This window comes from Siphateles boraxobius, unplaced genomic scaffold (genome assembly GCF_051911475.1).
Source record: "Siphateles boraxobius isolate OS27281-9 unplaced genomic scaffold, OSU_SipBor_1 6, whole genome shotgun sequence".
Lineage (NCBI taxonomy): Eukaryota > Metazoa > Chordata > Actinopteri > Cypriniformes > Leuciscidae > Siphateles > Siphateles boraxobius.
Genome location: NW_027509186.1, coordinates 28,362,127 through 28,375,843, shown reverse-complemented (window position 1 = coordinate 28,375,843; position 13,717 = coordinate 28,362,127). Strand labels below are relative to the sequence as shown.

The following is a 13,717-nucleotide window of genomic DNA, read 5'->3' as shown; positions in this document are numbered from 1 at the left end:
ACACACACACACACACACACACACAGACACACACACACACACACATATATATATATATATATACAGTATACAAACACACACACACACACACACACACATATATATATATATATATATATATATATATATACATATATATACACACACACACACACACACATATAAATATATATATATATATGTATAGTTTTCCAAGACTTTAGGTGTGTGTCTACATAAATAAATATTGAAGTAAAAGGTGTGACAACAATAGCCCCGGTCTCCCCTACAGTAGGCTAACTTAAGTCTATGAAAACGTAAACATAATGTAAATTCAATCATAATAGGTTATTTGACCTCGGGATGTTGGCACTTTGACTTGAAAACAGATCATTAATCAGATAATAATTCTCCGGCTAATTTAACGCGTTTTTAATAGCTCGAAAAATTTGATTAACCGCCGCTGCTCACCGAGACGCCCTGGTAACATAACGGGGCTTTGTTGAACTCTGCACTCATCCGTCGTAATTGTACTCTTTTTTGTGTGACTGATTATATTCCCTGAAGCAAAATGATGTAGGCTATGAGGACAGCAGCAGTAAAGGAGTTAACCCTGCAGGGAGTTCAAGGAGTCCGTGTCCACACGGGGGGCACTTCTCCTCTCTCACTCTGGCGCTCACTTAGACTACTCTCAAGGCAGCCTCCAAACTCACTTCAGTCTTTCTCAGTTCTCCATAAACAATTTATGAGCATTTTTGTTGTTGTAATTAATGCATTCGTTACACAGTCTAAATGTAGTGAGAGTGATCAACGAAGACAAAGAAACCAAAATGAAGATGTTGCATACTTCATTTTAAGTTTTGAACGGTAGCGTATCTTTCAGCTTTCGCACGCGCGTAACGTCCAGTCGAGTGACGCGTGACTGTTACTCATATATGGGACTGTGTTCGCGCGAACAGTATCCAGTGAGAATGATGACAGCTCATACTCAGCGGAGAGACTCCCAAGAAAGTTGGAAACAGAAGACTGGAGCATCCAGCGTTGCTTAGGGCATTACACTACAGGAAGCCAAGCTTCGAGACGCATTGTTTAGTCAAAGCAAGCCGGAATAATCACTGATGCTCACGAGCTGGGAAAACTGTTGACTCTCTTCTTCAAATTGGGATATTAGGATTGGAAACGGAGTACGTAGATTGGCTGCGTTACTTTTGATGTCTCCGAACAGCACACCTGTAAAGGTATGTTACAGCTTGTCAACTGTTTACTTGTCAATTTTCTCACGATCAAAGATATGGAAAATATAAGTTATTTACGTACCACGTACCATATTTACGTACCACGTCGAAAACCAGTAGGCTACTGATAAATTGTACAGCATTAAGTCTTTGCAGTAACCTATAGTGCTTAGGTTTTTTTAAGAGTATTTCTTTTAGCGTCTAACAACTGACACATACAGTTAAAAACATAAACAGAGACTGATAAATCACACAATATGAGTGCAAGTCAAGAAGTGTGTGGGGGTCTATCGTCATCATCATCATCATCATCATCATCATCATCATCATCATCAAGTCTTGGACTTCTAAAACAGTACCTGTTAACATAAACATGCATATTTTTATAGTAGGCCTAATTAATATATATCATTTGTATCTATCTGTTTACTGGCTACAGAGTATTTTTTTTTTTTTACACCATTCAGTTCCTAATTAGGATTTCATCTCACTGCAGCCTGCATGGGGGGAAAAAACTAAACTGGTCTGTTGTCTGTTTTTTAGATAGATTGTATGAACTTTTAGCTGGTTAGAATGGGAGACCAGTAAAACCAAATTAAAACACCTGATTGTGAGACCAAGTCAGATTGGACCAGTTTAAACCAGCAAGCCAATTTAGGCTGGATTAAGGTGTTTATATTCAGCATGGTTCTGTACACCTTGTTGCTGTTTTAAGCTGGTTTTCCAGCCTGGTGTTCACAAAACCTCTTTAAAACCATCACAACAGACCAGCTAACAACCTCAGGCTGCTTCAATGTGGTTTTTCCCCCAGCAGGATATAGACTGTAACGTGTATTACCTCAGCCTTAACTCACAGGCAGCACGGGTAAACCCTTCAACATGGGATTGCTTTCAGCATCAGATCTTTTGTCAGACATTTATAAAGTCCAAACTTTCTCAACCACTCTAACAGCCCCCCTCTCTTGCTCAAACAACACTATTTTCTTTAGCAGCTGGAATGCAGACTATTCGGGGTGGACAAATAAAACTTCCCAACGAATCCCGTCTGGTCTTAATTTACTCACTCGTTAGTTCAGCCGGGAATACAACTCATTGAAAAGATGTCAGTCTTTATAAGTGGGAATCTGCATGTGCAAATATTGCTTGAGTGAAGCCCCAAATATGTCATTTGCTTTTAAAAGAGAAACTCAACTTCATCTTGGATCAGTGAAATCATGTGATTGATGGGACAAAAACGTAATGCATCCCAGCTATTCTGAATTACATTATATGCTGCTGTTTTTTAAGTTCATGCTGTTATGATCTAAACACAAACCACACAGTTTATCTGTCATTTCATCTTTCAGTAGAGCCGTGGGATCACGTTTATTTTCCTTTTAAACACGCAAAGAGACATGTATACTTGGTGAAAACAGAACACCGACCGACCTTAAGGTCTAACTTTCTTGAAAAGTCAACACACATGGATTTGAGCTCTGAAAACTCTCCGCAAATGACACTTCGGGGTTTTTCCAGCTTATTATGTTACTTAGAAAATTGCAGCACATCTCAGGGCAAAAAAAAATTATCTTAAATATCGCCCATTTGGGTCTTTGGGGGGAAAGGGGTATTGTTTGGTCATTTTCATCATATCAAAGAGAAGAATAGGCTTTGGAATTGGTAATGGAATCTGAACTGAGTGACAGGAAGTCAGCCAAACCCTCCCTCTGGATGTTTGGACCTTTGAATGTGAAGGTTAACATGCAAAGCTCTGTTTGCTTTGAAAGCCAACATCCCCTTTTCACCATCCACTTATTCACTAGGAAAACTGTCCTGGCTAATGCCGGCCTGCTGTTTAGTTTACCATGAATTTAGGAGACAAACCCTCTCCTCTTAAGAGCTTGGAGGAATAACAAGGGGTTTGGGCTGATGAGATTCCCAGCTTCATGCTCCATGTCCCACATGGAGTGATGCGGTACAATACGTGTCTGAGGTCCAATGCACAGCTCGAATTCTGTGTATCATCTTTCATAGTGTCAGAATTTTTGTTGCAATGGCTGAGCTTTAATGCCCAAAGTATATTTGTATGTGCTCAGTCAGATCTTTTTTTATCTGTACAAACTTTTTACGCTCAGCATGCACATGCTTATTAAATAGTTTTGCACTAATTAGTGCAATTAAATTACCTGCTCCATTGTTTCACAGTCGGAAAAGAAATGGAGGAATCGGAACAACGACAACAAACTACTCAAGACTACAACAACCATGGATGCTCATGTAAAAAACAAGATACCACAACTAAGTTTAAATGGGTACAACTACATTTGTATCACTCATAAATTTAGGAGAGAAATAGTGCCAAAAATAGACAAAGATGAAGCTTTCTAGTGTGCATGTGATGATTGCTCATTGTGTTCTTGCACGCTATGAAATGAAGCATACTTTAAAAAGCTATGCGTTCTGTAAGTATAAGTAAACCGTGTGTAACTTACGAAGTATACTTTGGGCTTAAAGGGTTAGTTCACCAAAAATGAACATTCAGTCATCATTTACTCACCCTCATGTTGTTCCAAACCCGTAATACTTTATTTAATCTTCGGAGCAAATGAAATTATATTTTTGATGCAATCTGAGAGCTTTCTGTATTCTACATTGACAGCTATACGCAACTACAATTTTGATGCTTCAGGGTTCATAAAGAGATCTTAAAACTAATCCATATGAATTGAGCGGTTTAGACCAAATATTCTGAAGAGACTCGATCGCTTTATAAGATGAACCGATTCAATTTAGGGTTTTATTCACATTTAAACCTTGATCAGCGAACTTAAACAGAAGCTTAACCGTATTGCTTGACACTTGAGAACAATCCTCCTGCGGAAGCTCAAACGTGCTGCGTAACACGAGAATGAACCTCATTAGTTCTTGCGGAAGCTCAAACTGTTGCATAACACACGAGAATTAACCTTATTGGTTCTTGCAAGTCGAGCGAAGCTTGAGCTTCAGTTTACCCCTAACCCTAAAGTTTACCACAACTGATGTGTGAGTTGATTAATTTTTATAAGTGAATAGAACCCTAAATTAAATCTGTTCATCATATGAAGCGATCGTGTCTCTTTGGAAAATTTGGACTAAATCACTCAGTTCATTAGGGATTAGTTTTACAATCTCTTTATGAACTTTTGAAGTGTCAAAGTGGTAGTTCCGTAGCTTTCAATGGAGAGTACAGAAAGCTTTCCGATTTCATCAAAAATCATTTGTGTTTACTTGTTCTTCATTTGTGTTCCGAAGATGAACGAAAGTCTTACAAGTTTGGAACAACATGAGGGTGAGTAAATGAAGACAGAAATTTAAATTTTTGGGTGAACTGGCCCTTTTAAGCGTTGTATTGGCATTATGTAGATGTTTTATTTGAAAATGCATTTAATTTTAATGTTTCATTTTCATCTCAAATGCACATGTTCTAAGATATTCCCAGATAAGAGCATCTGTCCAGCAGATGTCCATGTAGAGGTTCTAATGGAGGTAGTAATGAAAACAGACAGAACCCCCCCCCCCATCCCCCCCCCCCGCACCCCCCCGCCAACCACACATACCCACACTGTACAACTTCTAAAGCACCCAGCATGAATGCAAGAGCAGTTCCTTAGCAGCCAAGAGGCTCATTTCTGACACTGGTGGAGGAGAAAAGAGCTGGGTTTGGGAGGGGACAAGGTTGTTGACGGTGGAGTTTTCTGACTCTGTTCCTTTCAAGGAGTTTTGTGTTTGCAGTGGTGATGGAACGGGTCTGTTTTTTAGGGTTTCAAAGTGCAGGTGTGTAAAAACTCACAGCTGTGAATGCAGTCCTCTGTCTGGTGACTCAAATCCGCAGTGTCTCTCTGCCTGACTTCCCATCGTCTTCCATGAATAATTCGTCCCACCCTCCTGCACTTCTCTGTGACTCTTGATCACCCCAGGTTTCTATCTGCACCCCTGCCACGTTCTTTCATCCAGGGCAAAGTTCACAACATTTCTGCGTCATACCTTCATGTCTACACTTACCCTTGCCTGGATCATTTATCCAGTTGTCTTTTTTTATCTCTTATCTTTGATCACTAGTGACATTCCTGCTTGTAATATATAACTGTTTAACTTCACAAGCTCGGTACACTTTGCATGACATAGCGTTTTCTTTTCCTGGCTACTAAAAGGTCCATTAGCCCCCCTTTTCCCATCGCTGATAAATTGATTAGGCTGCATGTTAGTTTGTTACCTTGAGCTTTATGGGCAGACACTTATTATTTTATAGACACCATTTGTAGAACAGCTTTCTTTCTATAATTAGTTGCATGTACTGAGACAAAGGGGATTTCCCTGGTGAAACAGGCAAGAGCTCAAGGCTACAGGCTTTTTTTTTTATAGCCCCACTCTTCACTACACCCGATGACACTTTTATTAAGCCTCAGGAACTTTGATATTTCAGCCCTCTCGGCCAAAACTCTTTCCCCTCACTGTATTTTCTCTGGGGAATGATTGCCTTTCTGTGCAACCATGACACATTTGTGAAGAACCATGAATATGGCTCTTTGGAACTATATAAACTGCTTTCCATTGTTCATTGTGAGGTCACTAGCCTTGTTTCATTGTGTGAATGTCAGGGAATGCTCTGGTCTTTCTGGCCAGTTGATAATGGCCAAATTTGGACGATCTCACATGGACTGCATTCCTGATGCACAGCTGTTACACTCTGCACTAATGTGTCATTTCAAAATATAGGCCAAATTCCCAAAACAACAAATTTGTGCATGAAACAAATGCATTGAGGATTAAAAAATTAAGGGGGACACATTATAAACCTGATCAGCATGGCTGGTCAAAATTAAACTTTTTCCCCAAAAAGTGGGTGTGATTTTCTAAAAGCAGAAGTTACATGTCCATGTCTTCAGTTCTAATTGTTATTTCACAATTATTTGTTCTTAGAAACAGTTTTGTTATTACCATATTTTACAACCCCCACTTATTATTGTACAAGAAGGTAAAACATTGAACAAAGACTTGAAACAAAAGGCTCCTCAAACTCCTCTCAACCTCATGTGATTGAGGACCACATTTGGCCTGCATTACTGTCCCTCCCTCCTCACTGCCGCATTGCTTTCATGCCCACTGCATTTCCTCACCAGCATTTGTGTAAGTATGAGTGACTACCCCAACTGAGCATTATCCATTGTGTTTGGGAAGCCTTTGTTGTCTAACTGAACAAGGAAAAGACTAAAAAAATATGATGCTGGCGTTAGGGCAGACATGTCGGAGGGGGAGTGGAGAGGTGGATGGCAGAGCTGTGGTCCGGCTCCATGGGGAAATGTGAAGGTCAGCTGGAAAACAAACAATAACCTTCAAAACTCTGTTTAAGACAATAGAGCCCCCCACCCACATAAGCTACAATAGTCATGTTCCTCTTTATTTATGTGTTTGGGTGCATCAAGATTGACCTCACTTTGTGAACAGATCAGCTGTTGAAGATCAAAACACATCTTCACCTCTCTCCACACAAACATGCACTTCTTGTGTGTCAGACAGTTTCAGATAGAAGGACATTGCATTGGGTGTAAGCGTGTTTACAGTAGTGAGCTCTGTTAGCAAAATGAATTCATCTGTTGATAATTCTTTACAGTTCAGTGTCAAAGCAATAGTTTTAAAACTTTTTTCATTGTTAAAACCAGAAGCTTTGCTTCTGCTTTATCTTTTTCGTTGCAAAATATCTATGAAGAAAATTAATAAGTGAGAGCTTTAAGGAAGCCTAAATTCAATTTGTTCATCAAATAAAGCGATCGAGTCTCTTCAGAAAATTTTGGACTAAACCACTCAAATCATATGGATTCATTTTACGATCTCTTTATGAACTTTTTGAAGCGTCAAAGTGGTAGTTGCGTAGCTGTCAATGGAGAACACAGAAACCTCTCAGATTTCATTAAAATTATTTTCATTTGTAGATGAACGAAAGTCTTACGGGTTTTGAACGACATGAGGGTGAGTAATTAATGACAGAATTTTCATTTTTGGGTGAACTGTCCCTTTAAGGGCTCTGCTATGTGTCAGTGACTGACTCTTTTATATTACAATACAAAAACAGTAAACTCAAAATTAGTAAACTCCCACTAACATATAATTGTCATCCAGCTCTACTACCTTTTAGAGACGCAAAAGAAAACTCCCCTAAACACTCACACACATGTGCAGGCAAGAACACGCACACAGCTGGCCAGTGTAATAGGACTCTGTCAGCGGGGTAGTTTCGTCTCTACGGCTGTCAAAGTGCGGAGCGTACGGATGCACCTGGAATGATGCCATTAGAGATGCAACTGTAATGAAAATTACAGGGTGGAAAAAAGCCTCCCGCTCAACATTTTTCAAAATGACAAAGTTGCAATTTTGCATGAGGAGCACGTCAGGGTGTTTGGAAGACGTATGGAGACTTGCTGCTCTGCATTAGGGAGAGTGGAGTTTCACTAACCTCATTCTAACCTCTGCGCTTGCTAACCAGATGTTGGCTCGCATCCACTCTGCCTCAAAAATACTTGCTGTCACTGCCGCCCACCTCCCCCCAACGGTAACATTTATTCGCTATTAGAAACTGTTGTCGTGAAGCAAGTTAATTTTTACCACAATTCCTTTTTCTGGAATTTGGGAATTTTGCAGCAAACAAGCTCTGGAGCCAAAAAAATACATGGGGTTTTAACCGCAAAGGCTTGTAGTGTTCTACAACCTTCATGCTCGCAGTTACAGGAACTGAGATGTCTTTAATGAGGTAGAGCTGGAAATGGGCCCTAAAGGACCCAGGGGACTGCGGTGAGAAACACTCTGAAGGACAGTGCATGGAAAGTGCCAGTGTAATTTTTAATTTAGTCTGGTTAGTAGACATCCAAAACAGATCATTACGCTTGGCTTTGAGTGTTTCAATGCAGCAGAAGTATGGAGACAAACAGAGCTGCCTAAATAACAGGAGCTAGTCTGTATCACGGCCTCTCCCTCTGTCCCAAAACTTCAGATCAGGCTTTGTCAATTGTTGAATTGTGACCAAAAAATAGGTTGCCGAATAGGGATACACCAAAATTTCGGTTTTTGGTTTATATTTGTCATTCAAAAAGGGAAACCGATGCTGCAGATACACGATCCGTAAACAAAGCAGCGCGTGCTTAGCCTATACCGTTTTGAATATCAATCCTGATGATCACTTTCTTTATTCCACTCCACTTATGTAAAATACTCGCCAAGGAAGACTCAGGTAAGACGACTTAAAATTAGAACAGCCTTCTATCTGTACAATTTTGACTTCTTGCTGCTGAGTTTTGCTATTATTTCTCATGCACTGACTCATTCACAAAACTGAACAACCAATCAGAGTCCTCTCTCTCATCCACGGTCCGATACTGATTCTACATGCTGAATCGGCCCCAAAAAAACCCTAGACGGTGTCCGACTAGAGCCAATGGTGCTGAACACACCGAAAAAACTACATCAGCCGACACTCAAAAACGGCCGATTGTCGGCTTGGTGTGTCCCGGCTTTAGAAAAAGGATTGTCTATATTATTTTTTATTTGTTTATTTTAAATATATATATATATATATATATATATATATATATATATAGGGCCTATATATATATTACTATTCAGTAAAACTATTTAGAATAATTTTTTTAACTATTTAGAAAAAAAGGAAAAAGATTGTCTCTATCATATTCATTTCTGTTTTATTTTAGGGAAATTTTCATTTAGGTGATATGTTTTTTTATTTTTTGACGCTTAAATAATAGAAAACTCCTTATGGAAAATGATAAATCAAGTTGAAGGAAAAGACCTGTGTCAATTTTATTGCAAGACATCAGAGCAAATCGAGAAAGTAGAAATTCTACCGTATGCTGTGAATTATTTCTGTCTTTTTCTGAGTTATGAAGGGTGGCTGGAGAGCTAAAAGCTTATCCCTTAGATGTCGAGCTCTCCCGCTGGTGTTGTCCTCTGAGTGACGGGCAGCAGGGAGCCTGTGGAGTGAAGGCCGGGTCAGGTGACATGGGAGACGGCTTGTCGGGATATGATAAACATTAACACATCATAGAGGAGCCCTGTCTATCCCTATTGTTTCCTTTTCCTGAAGTTCCAGCACCAATTGCGCTGACAGGACACATGCTCAACATTTGGGAAAGAGAGATTTTTGTGTCTGTGCCAACCATTACATATGTTTAATTTTCTCTTCTTTTTTAAGACAGAGAGAGAGAAGGCTGTGAGCTACCCACCCCCCACCACCTACTCAAACAGCATCTATTGCATTTCAGCTCTTTAATTGCTTTGGCTCCGACCTTTGGTATTTTTTTCCTCTATATTTTTCATTGTCTTCCTCTTCTCATGAAAGAAGCGGAAGGCACTTTAGAACTGATAAAGAGAGTCAGTTTGCAGTAGTTTTTCTCAGTCTAAACTAATGGGAGTATACAGTACATTTGTTGGATGGTAATAATATTCTGACTTATGTTGGAGCTGACTGTGTAGTGTGTAATAGAGATTTTAATTATTTTATTTTATTGTATTTTCCAAACAAACACTGTGATGTGTTAGTGCTTCCCACTGAGCTATTTTAATTTAATTAGTTGGGGTTAACATTTTATTTTATTTTATTTTATTATGTGTTGTGTTGTGTTGTGTTTTTGTTCTGTTCATGCTATAAATATGCTGATTCTGTTATTCCAGAAAAGAACATCTACGGTATATGTGAAATATATACTGTATATTTACTGTCATTATTTTTTTTACACATTTTTTTCACTACATTTGTCACATAACATTGCTTATAGATCAACTGAGAGTGTTTTGTTTTTAACAGTTTGCATTTGTTTTGCAGGTTTCTACTTCCTGTGATAGAATCACACCATGCCTGAGGGGGCGGGCCGAGACAGCCAGAAAAAAAACAACAACCAAGGTCGGATGCCAATCAAATAAAATCAGTGTTTGAAAATCTGAACATGATTATGTAATATCCCAATCAAAAGTTATTGACAGGAACTGCTCATTTACGGTCTGATTTTGAAGTGGCTTTTGTTAACTTCTATGCTGTGGTTGAGTTCAAACCACAAACGAGAGCCTGGGAAAATGACGAAAGATATATTTTCCGAGATATTGCGCAATTTTCAATGGAGATAAGCCATCAAGCATGCCAAAGATAAAAGTGTCTGTTAGGAATGAACTGCTATGAGTTATCAGGTTCAGAATTAGACAGGGTGGTCTCCCTCTTGATATTTTTGGACCTCAGCCTCTCCTACTTTTCAAAGAATGGTTGCTTACATTATCAATTCAAACAAACTGAACAAGTCAGTTGGATATGTGCTGACAATCACAATTGTTTAGGGTTGGTCACCTCTCTTTGGATTGGGCTCTCTAAACAATTCGTGATTTAAATAGTTCTGATCATGCAATAGAGACCAAGGGGCACATTTATGTTTATTAAGAATGTTTTTGTGTCAGATAGAATCTGGAATATGTCAAGTTGTTGTCAATATACTATACATGACATCCCAAAAGAGCAATATACCACTGTTAATATACAGTTAAAAAATATATGCATTTAAAATCACATCTAATCAACCTCAAAATAATAAAAAGATCATGAATACAAACCTCTTTGACATTTGACCCAAATCATATCGTCGTGACTTCAGCTGGCATGTGATGAGGTGGTGTTGATCTCTGAGCACCTTTGCAGGGAACTGTTTATATTTGGTTTCACCACTTCCTGTAATGAGGCCGAAAGGTGCAGACTGGCATAGCACACAGGAAGTATCTCAACAGACGGATGAGCACCCAGATACGTTGATACAGATAAACACTCACTGTTTGAGCTCAGCTCTATCTTGTACATGTTTTTTTTTTGTTTTTTTTAGACATTCTTTTAAATGACTGTGTTGTAATTTAAGGATGTATTCCTATAAATAGGCATAGCGGACTTTCAGTAATATGCTGTGGTCAAGCTCAGGCAAGTTTTGATACTGTTATCTGTTCTGTTCCCATTAAAAATGATGTCATTTTCTGGAGGAGGAGGATGTTATTAGAGAACTAACTTGTGCTAGTTAGGAATGGAAAGAATATATATATATATATACAGTATACGCACACACTCACACACACTAACATTCGATAGTTTGGCATGGCTGCATTTATTTGTTCAACAATACATAAAAAAATCATATTTCTAAATATTATTGAAAGTTAAAATAACTATTTTCTACTCTAAATTATTTCAAAATGTAATTTATTCCATTGATGGTAAAGCTGGATTTTCAGCATAATTTCTTCAGTCTTCAGTCACATGATCCTTCAGAAATCATTTTAATATGCTCATTTGCTGCTCAAGAAACATTTCTTCTTATTATAATAAATTATTATAATTATAACAACGATTATTATTCTTATTATTATATATTGAAAACAGTTAAATTAACACTGTTTTTTTTGTGCTTTATTTTAGGGGGAAATGTTACCTGGATATGTGAGATTCATATGTTGTTGTCTTGTTTCTTTAACACATAAGTGTTCTTCAGCATTTTCCGGCAAGGACTGAAAAGTTTGACAACTCTCAAAATAACATGGTTTTGCGGCCTGCGCGCTAATACACACCTAGACAGGAAATCTCTCTATGAGAGAGAAGTGTGCACATGTGAACACTCATTTCATGCACGTTAGATATGGTGCATGGTTCCTGTCTGCGTTACGAATGGCGAGATCCGTTTAGTCTGTGCTGGAATAAGATTCAGTTTCAGAAATCATTTGGATACCTGATGTCATTTGGAAGACAGTGCTAGCCAGTTGCTTTGAATTAGTTATGAGGACTAACTAAACTACAGTGAGAAGACATAATTCACAGCTAACCGCACTGGTGGTCATTCCGGCTGATGTTGTCGTGCCTTGCGGATCAGGTATGTGATTTCTTGCTCTTGGCTTTCAATCATTTGGCCAAATGCTCTTCACAGACTTCCATGATCTACATAACAGGCCTGATTTTCTGATAGGAGTTAGATGAGCCTTGTTAGTCTCTTTATTGAGCTTTGAGTGACTAAAAAAAACAGTGCGCATGAAATTTATGATGAAAATACCACAATTACTGGAACTCATAATAAGTACGTATCACTAACTAATAATTTATCACAATTATGGACACAAAGACTAAATTAAGGTGTTTTTTACATTATTTCCAAGTAGATCTATGTCATTATGAAAATATTATGAAGAAATGAGCTCTAATGTATTATTTCAGATTTCCAAAACAGCTGCACAATTAATCGAGTCATTGCATTTTCCATTAGGAATCATATAATTATGAAGAGCAGTATATGTGTGTTGGCTCACACATATGTTCATTTGTCTTATCTAGAGATGGTCAGGTTTTGTTGGAAATCCCAACCGATTTATCCACTCTTAATTTGTGCTGTGTGCTTAGAGGCTTTTTAAACTTAATGTTTGGAATAACAAAATCCATAGGGATAATGTTTAGGGTAAAACAGTCCCCTGCCTTTGGTTCTTCCATGCCACATGAAAGTTTCTGACTTCATCCCCAAGTAGTGATGGAGTACCCTGCCTGTTTGCTTTTGTTCCAGAGGATGCACTGGGTTTACGTTGTCACACTTCATGCATCTGTCTGGTTGAATTTATGCTGTGCTTTGAACATGCTCCTGAATGCTTTTCTATCCAGTACAGCTGATCTTGAGATAGGCATCAAACGAAAAGCAAAAGATGGCCATAGGAGTGATGTATGTCTGGCTGTAGAGGATTTTACAATCCGTCCCTCCACGTTTTTTCCTCATTTTCACATTTTTTCATGTGCGACTGCCGCCATAGTGGTGCTGATCTTGGATTGGGGCCAGCAAAAGATAAACACATGCCTTCACATACTTTATGAGTGCGTTTAAATCAATATTACAGAAGTGCTTTCAAACCTTCTATGAACGCAGGGAACGGGAGAAAAGGCTGGATGCAGTTCCAGCTAATGTTCAGATGGAATACTTGATGGATGATAGGCAGACTTGGCGAGGAAAGGAGTGCAGAGAGTAACAGTTGACTGCGTCGCCCTGCCTGCTAGGTCAGAGGAAATGGAGGATTGTTAGTCTCTGCTGGCTTGTGCTCTGTAACTGGGCCACCATTGTGATTAGCAGAGCACAGTCCAGCATTCAGCCTTTAAACAATGCCAATCCTTACAGCGCTCTGTACCGGCCTGTGTTCTCTTGCCTTGACGACCAGACTGTTGTGTTCAGTTTTTGATATGGCTCTTCAGGCAGAACGTCACTGTTTTGATTTAGATGTTCTGGTCGTTTTAGGGCACGGCTTATTGAATGACTTCTGTGTTCGCAGGTTTAATCATCCAGCAAATTGCAGTCAGGAAGTTGTGATTTTTTTTTCCTGTCTATACAGGGCGTGCACAGCACCGTTAGATTGACAGCCTCTGCGGGTTTGCTGCAAACCATTGTGATGTAGTTTTGCACAGTCACACCTTTGAGGCAGGCAGAAAA

General features: G+C 38.9%; 1 protein-coding gene across 3 annotated transcripts in view; it reads left to right on the top strand.

Annotated features, from left to right (window-relative positions):
- The first annotated feature begins 267 nt into the window (after positions 1-267).
- The window catches only part of LOC143716255 (pleckstrin homology domain-containing family G member 2-like), a 37,905-nt gene continuing 24,455 nt past the window's right edge, over positions 268-13,717 (top strand). The window contains exons 1-2 of one of the 3 annotated variants that reach the window (XM_077208595.1): positions 268-1,217; positions 10,063-10,140. In XM_077208595.1, the coding sequence (XP_077064710.1) occupies positions 10,092-10,140 (49 nt within the window). In that variant the 5' untranslated portion in view covers positions 268-1,217; positions 10,063-10,091. Of the gene's footprint in view, positions 1,218-10,062; positions 10,141-11,881; positions 12,131-13,717 lie in introns of those variants that run through there. The other 2 variants (XM_077208594.1, XM_077208596.1) reach the window with 2 other exon arrangements.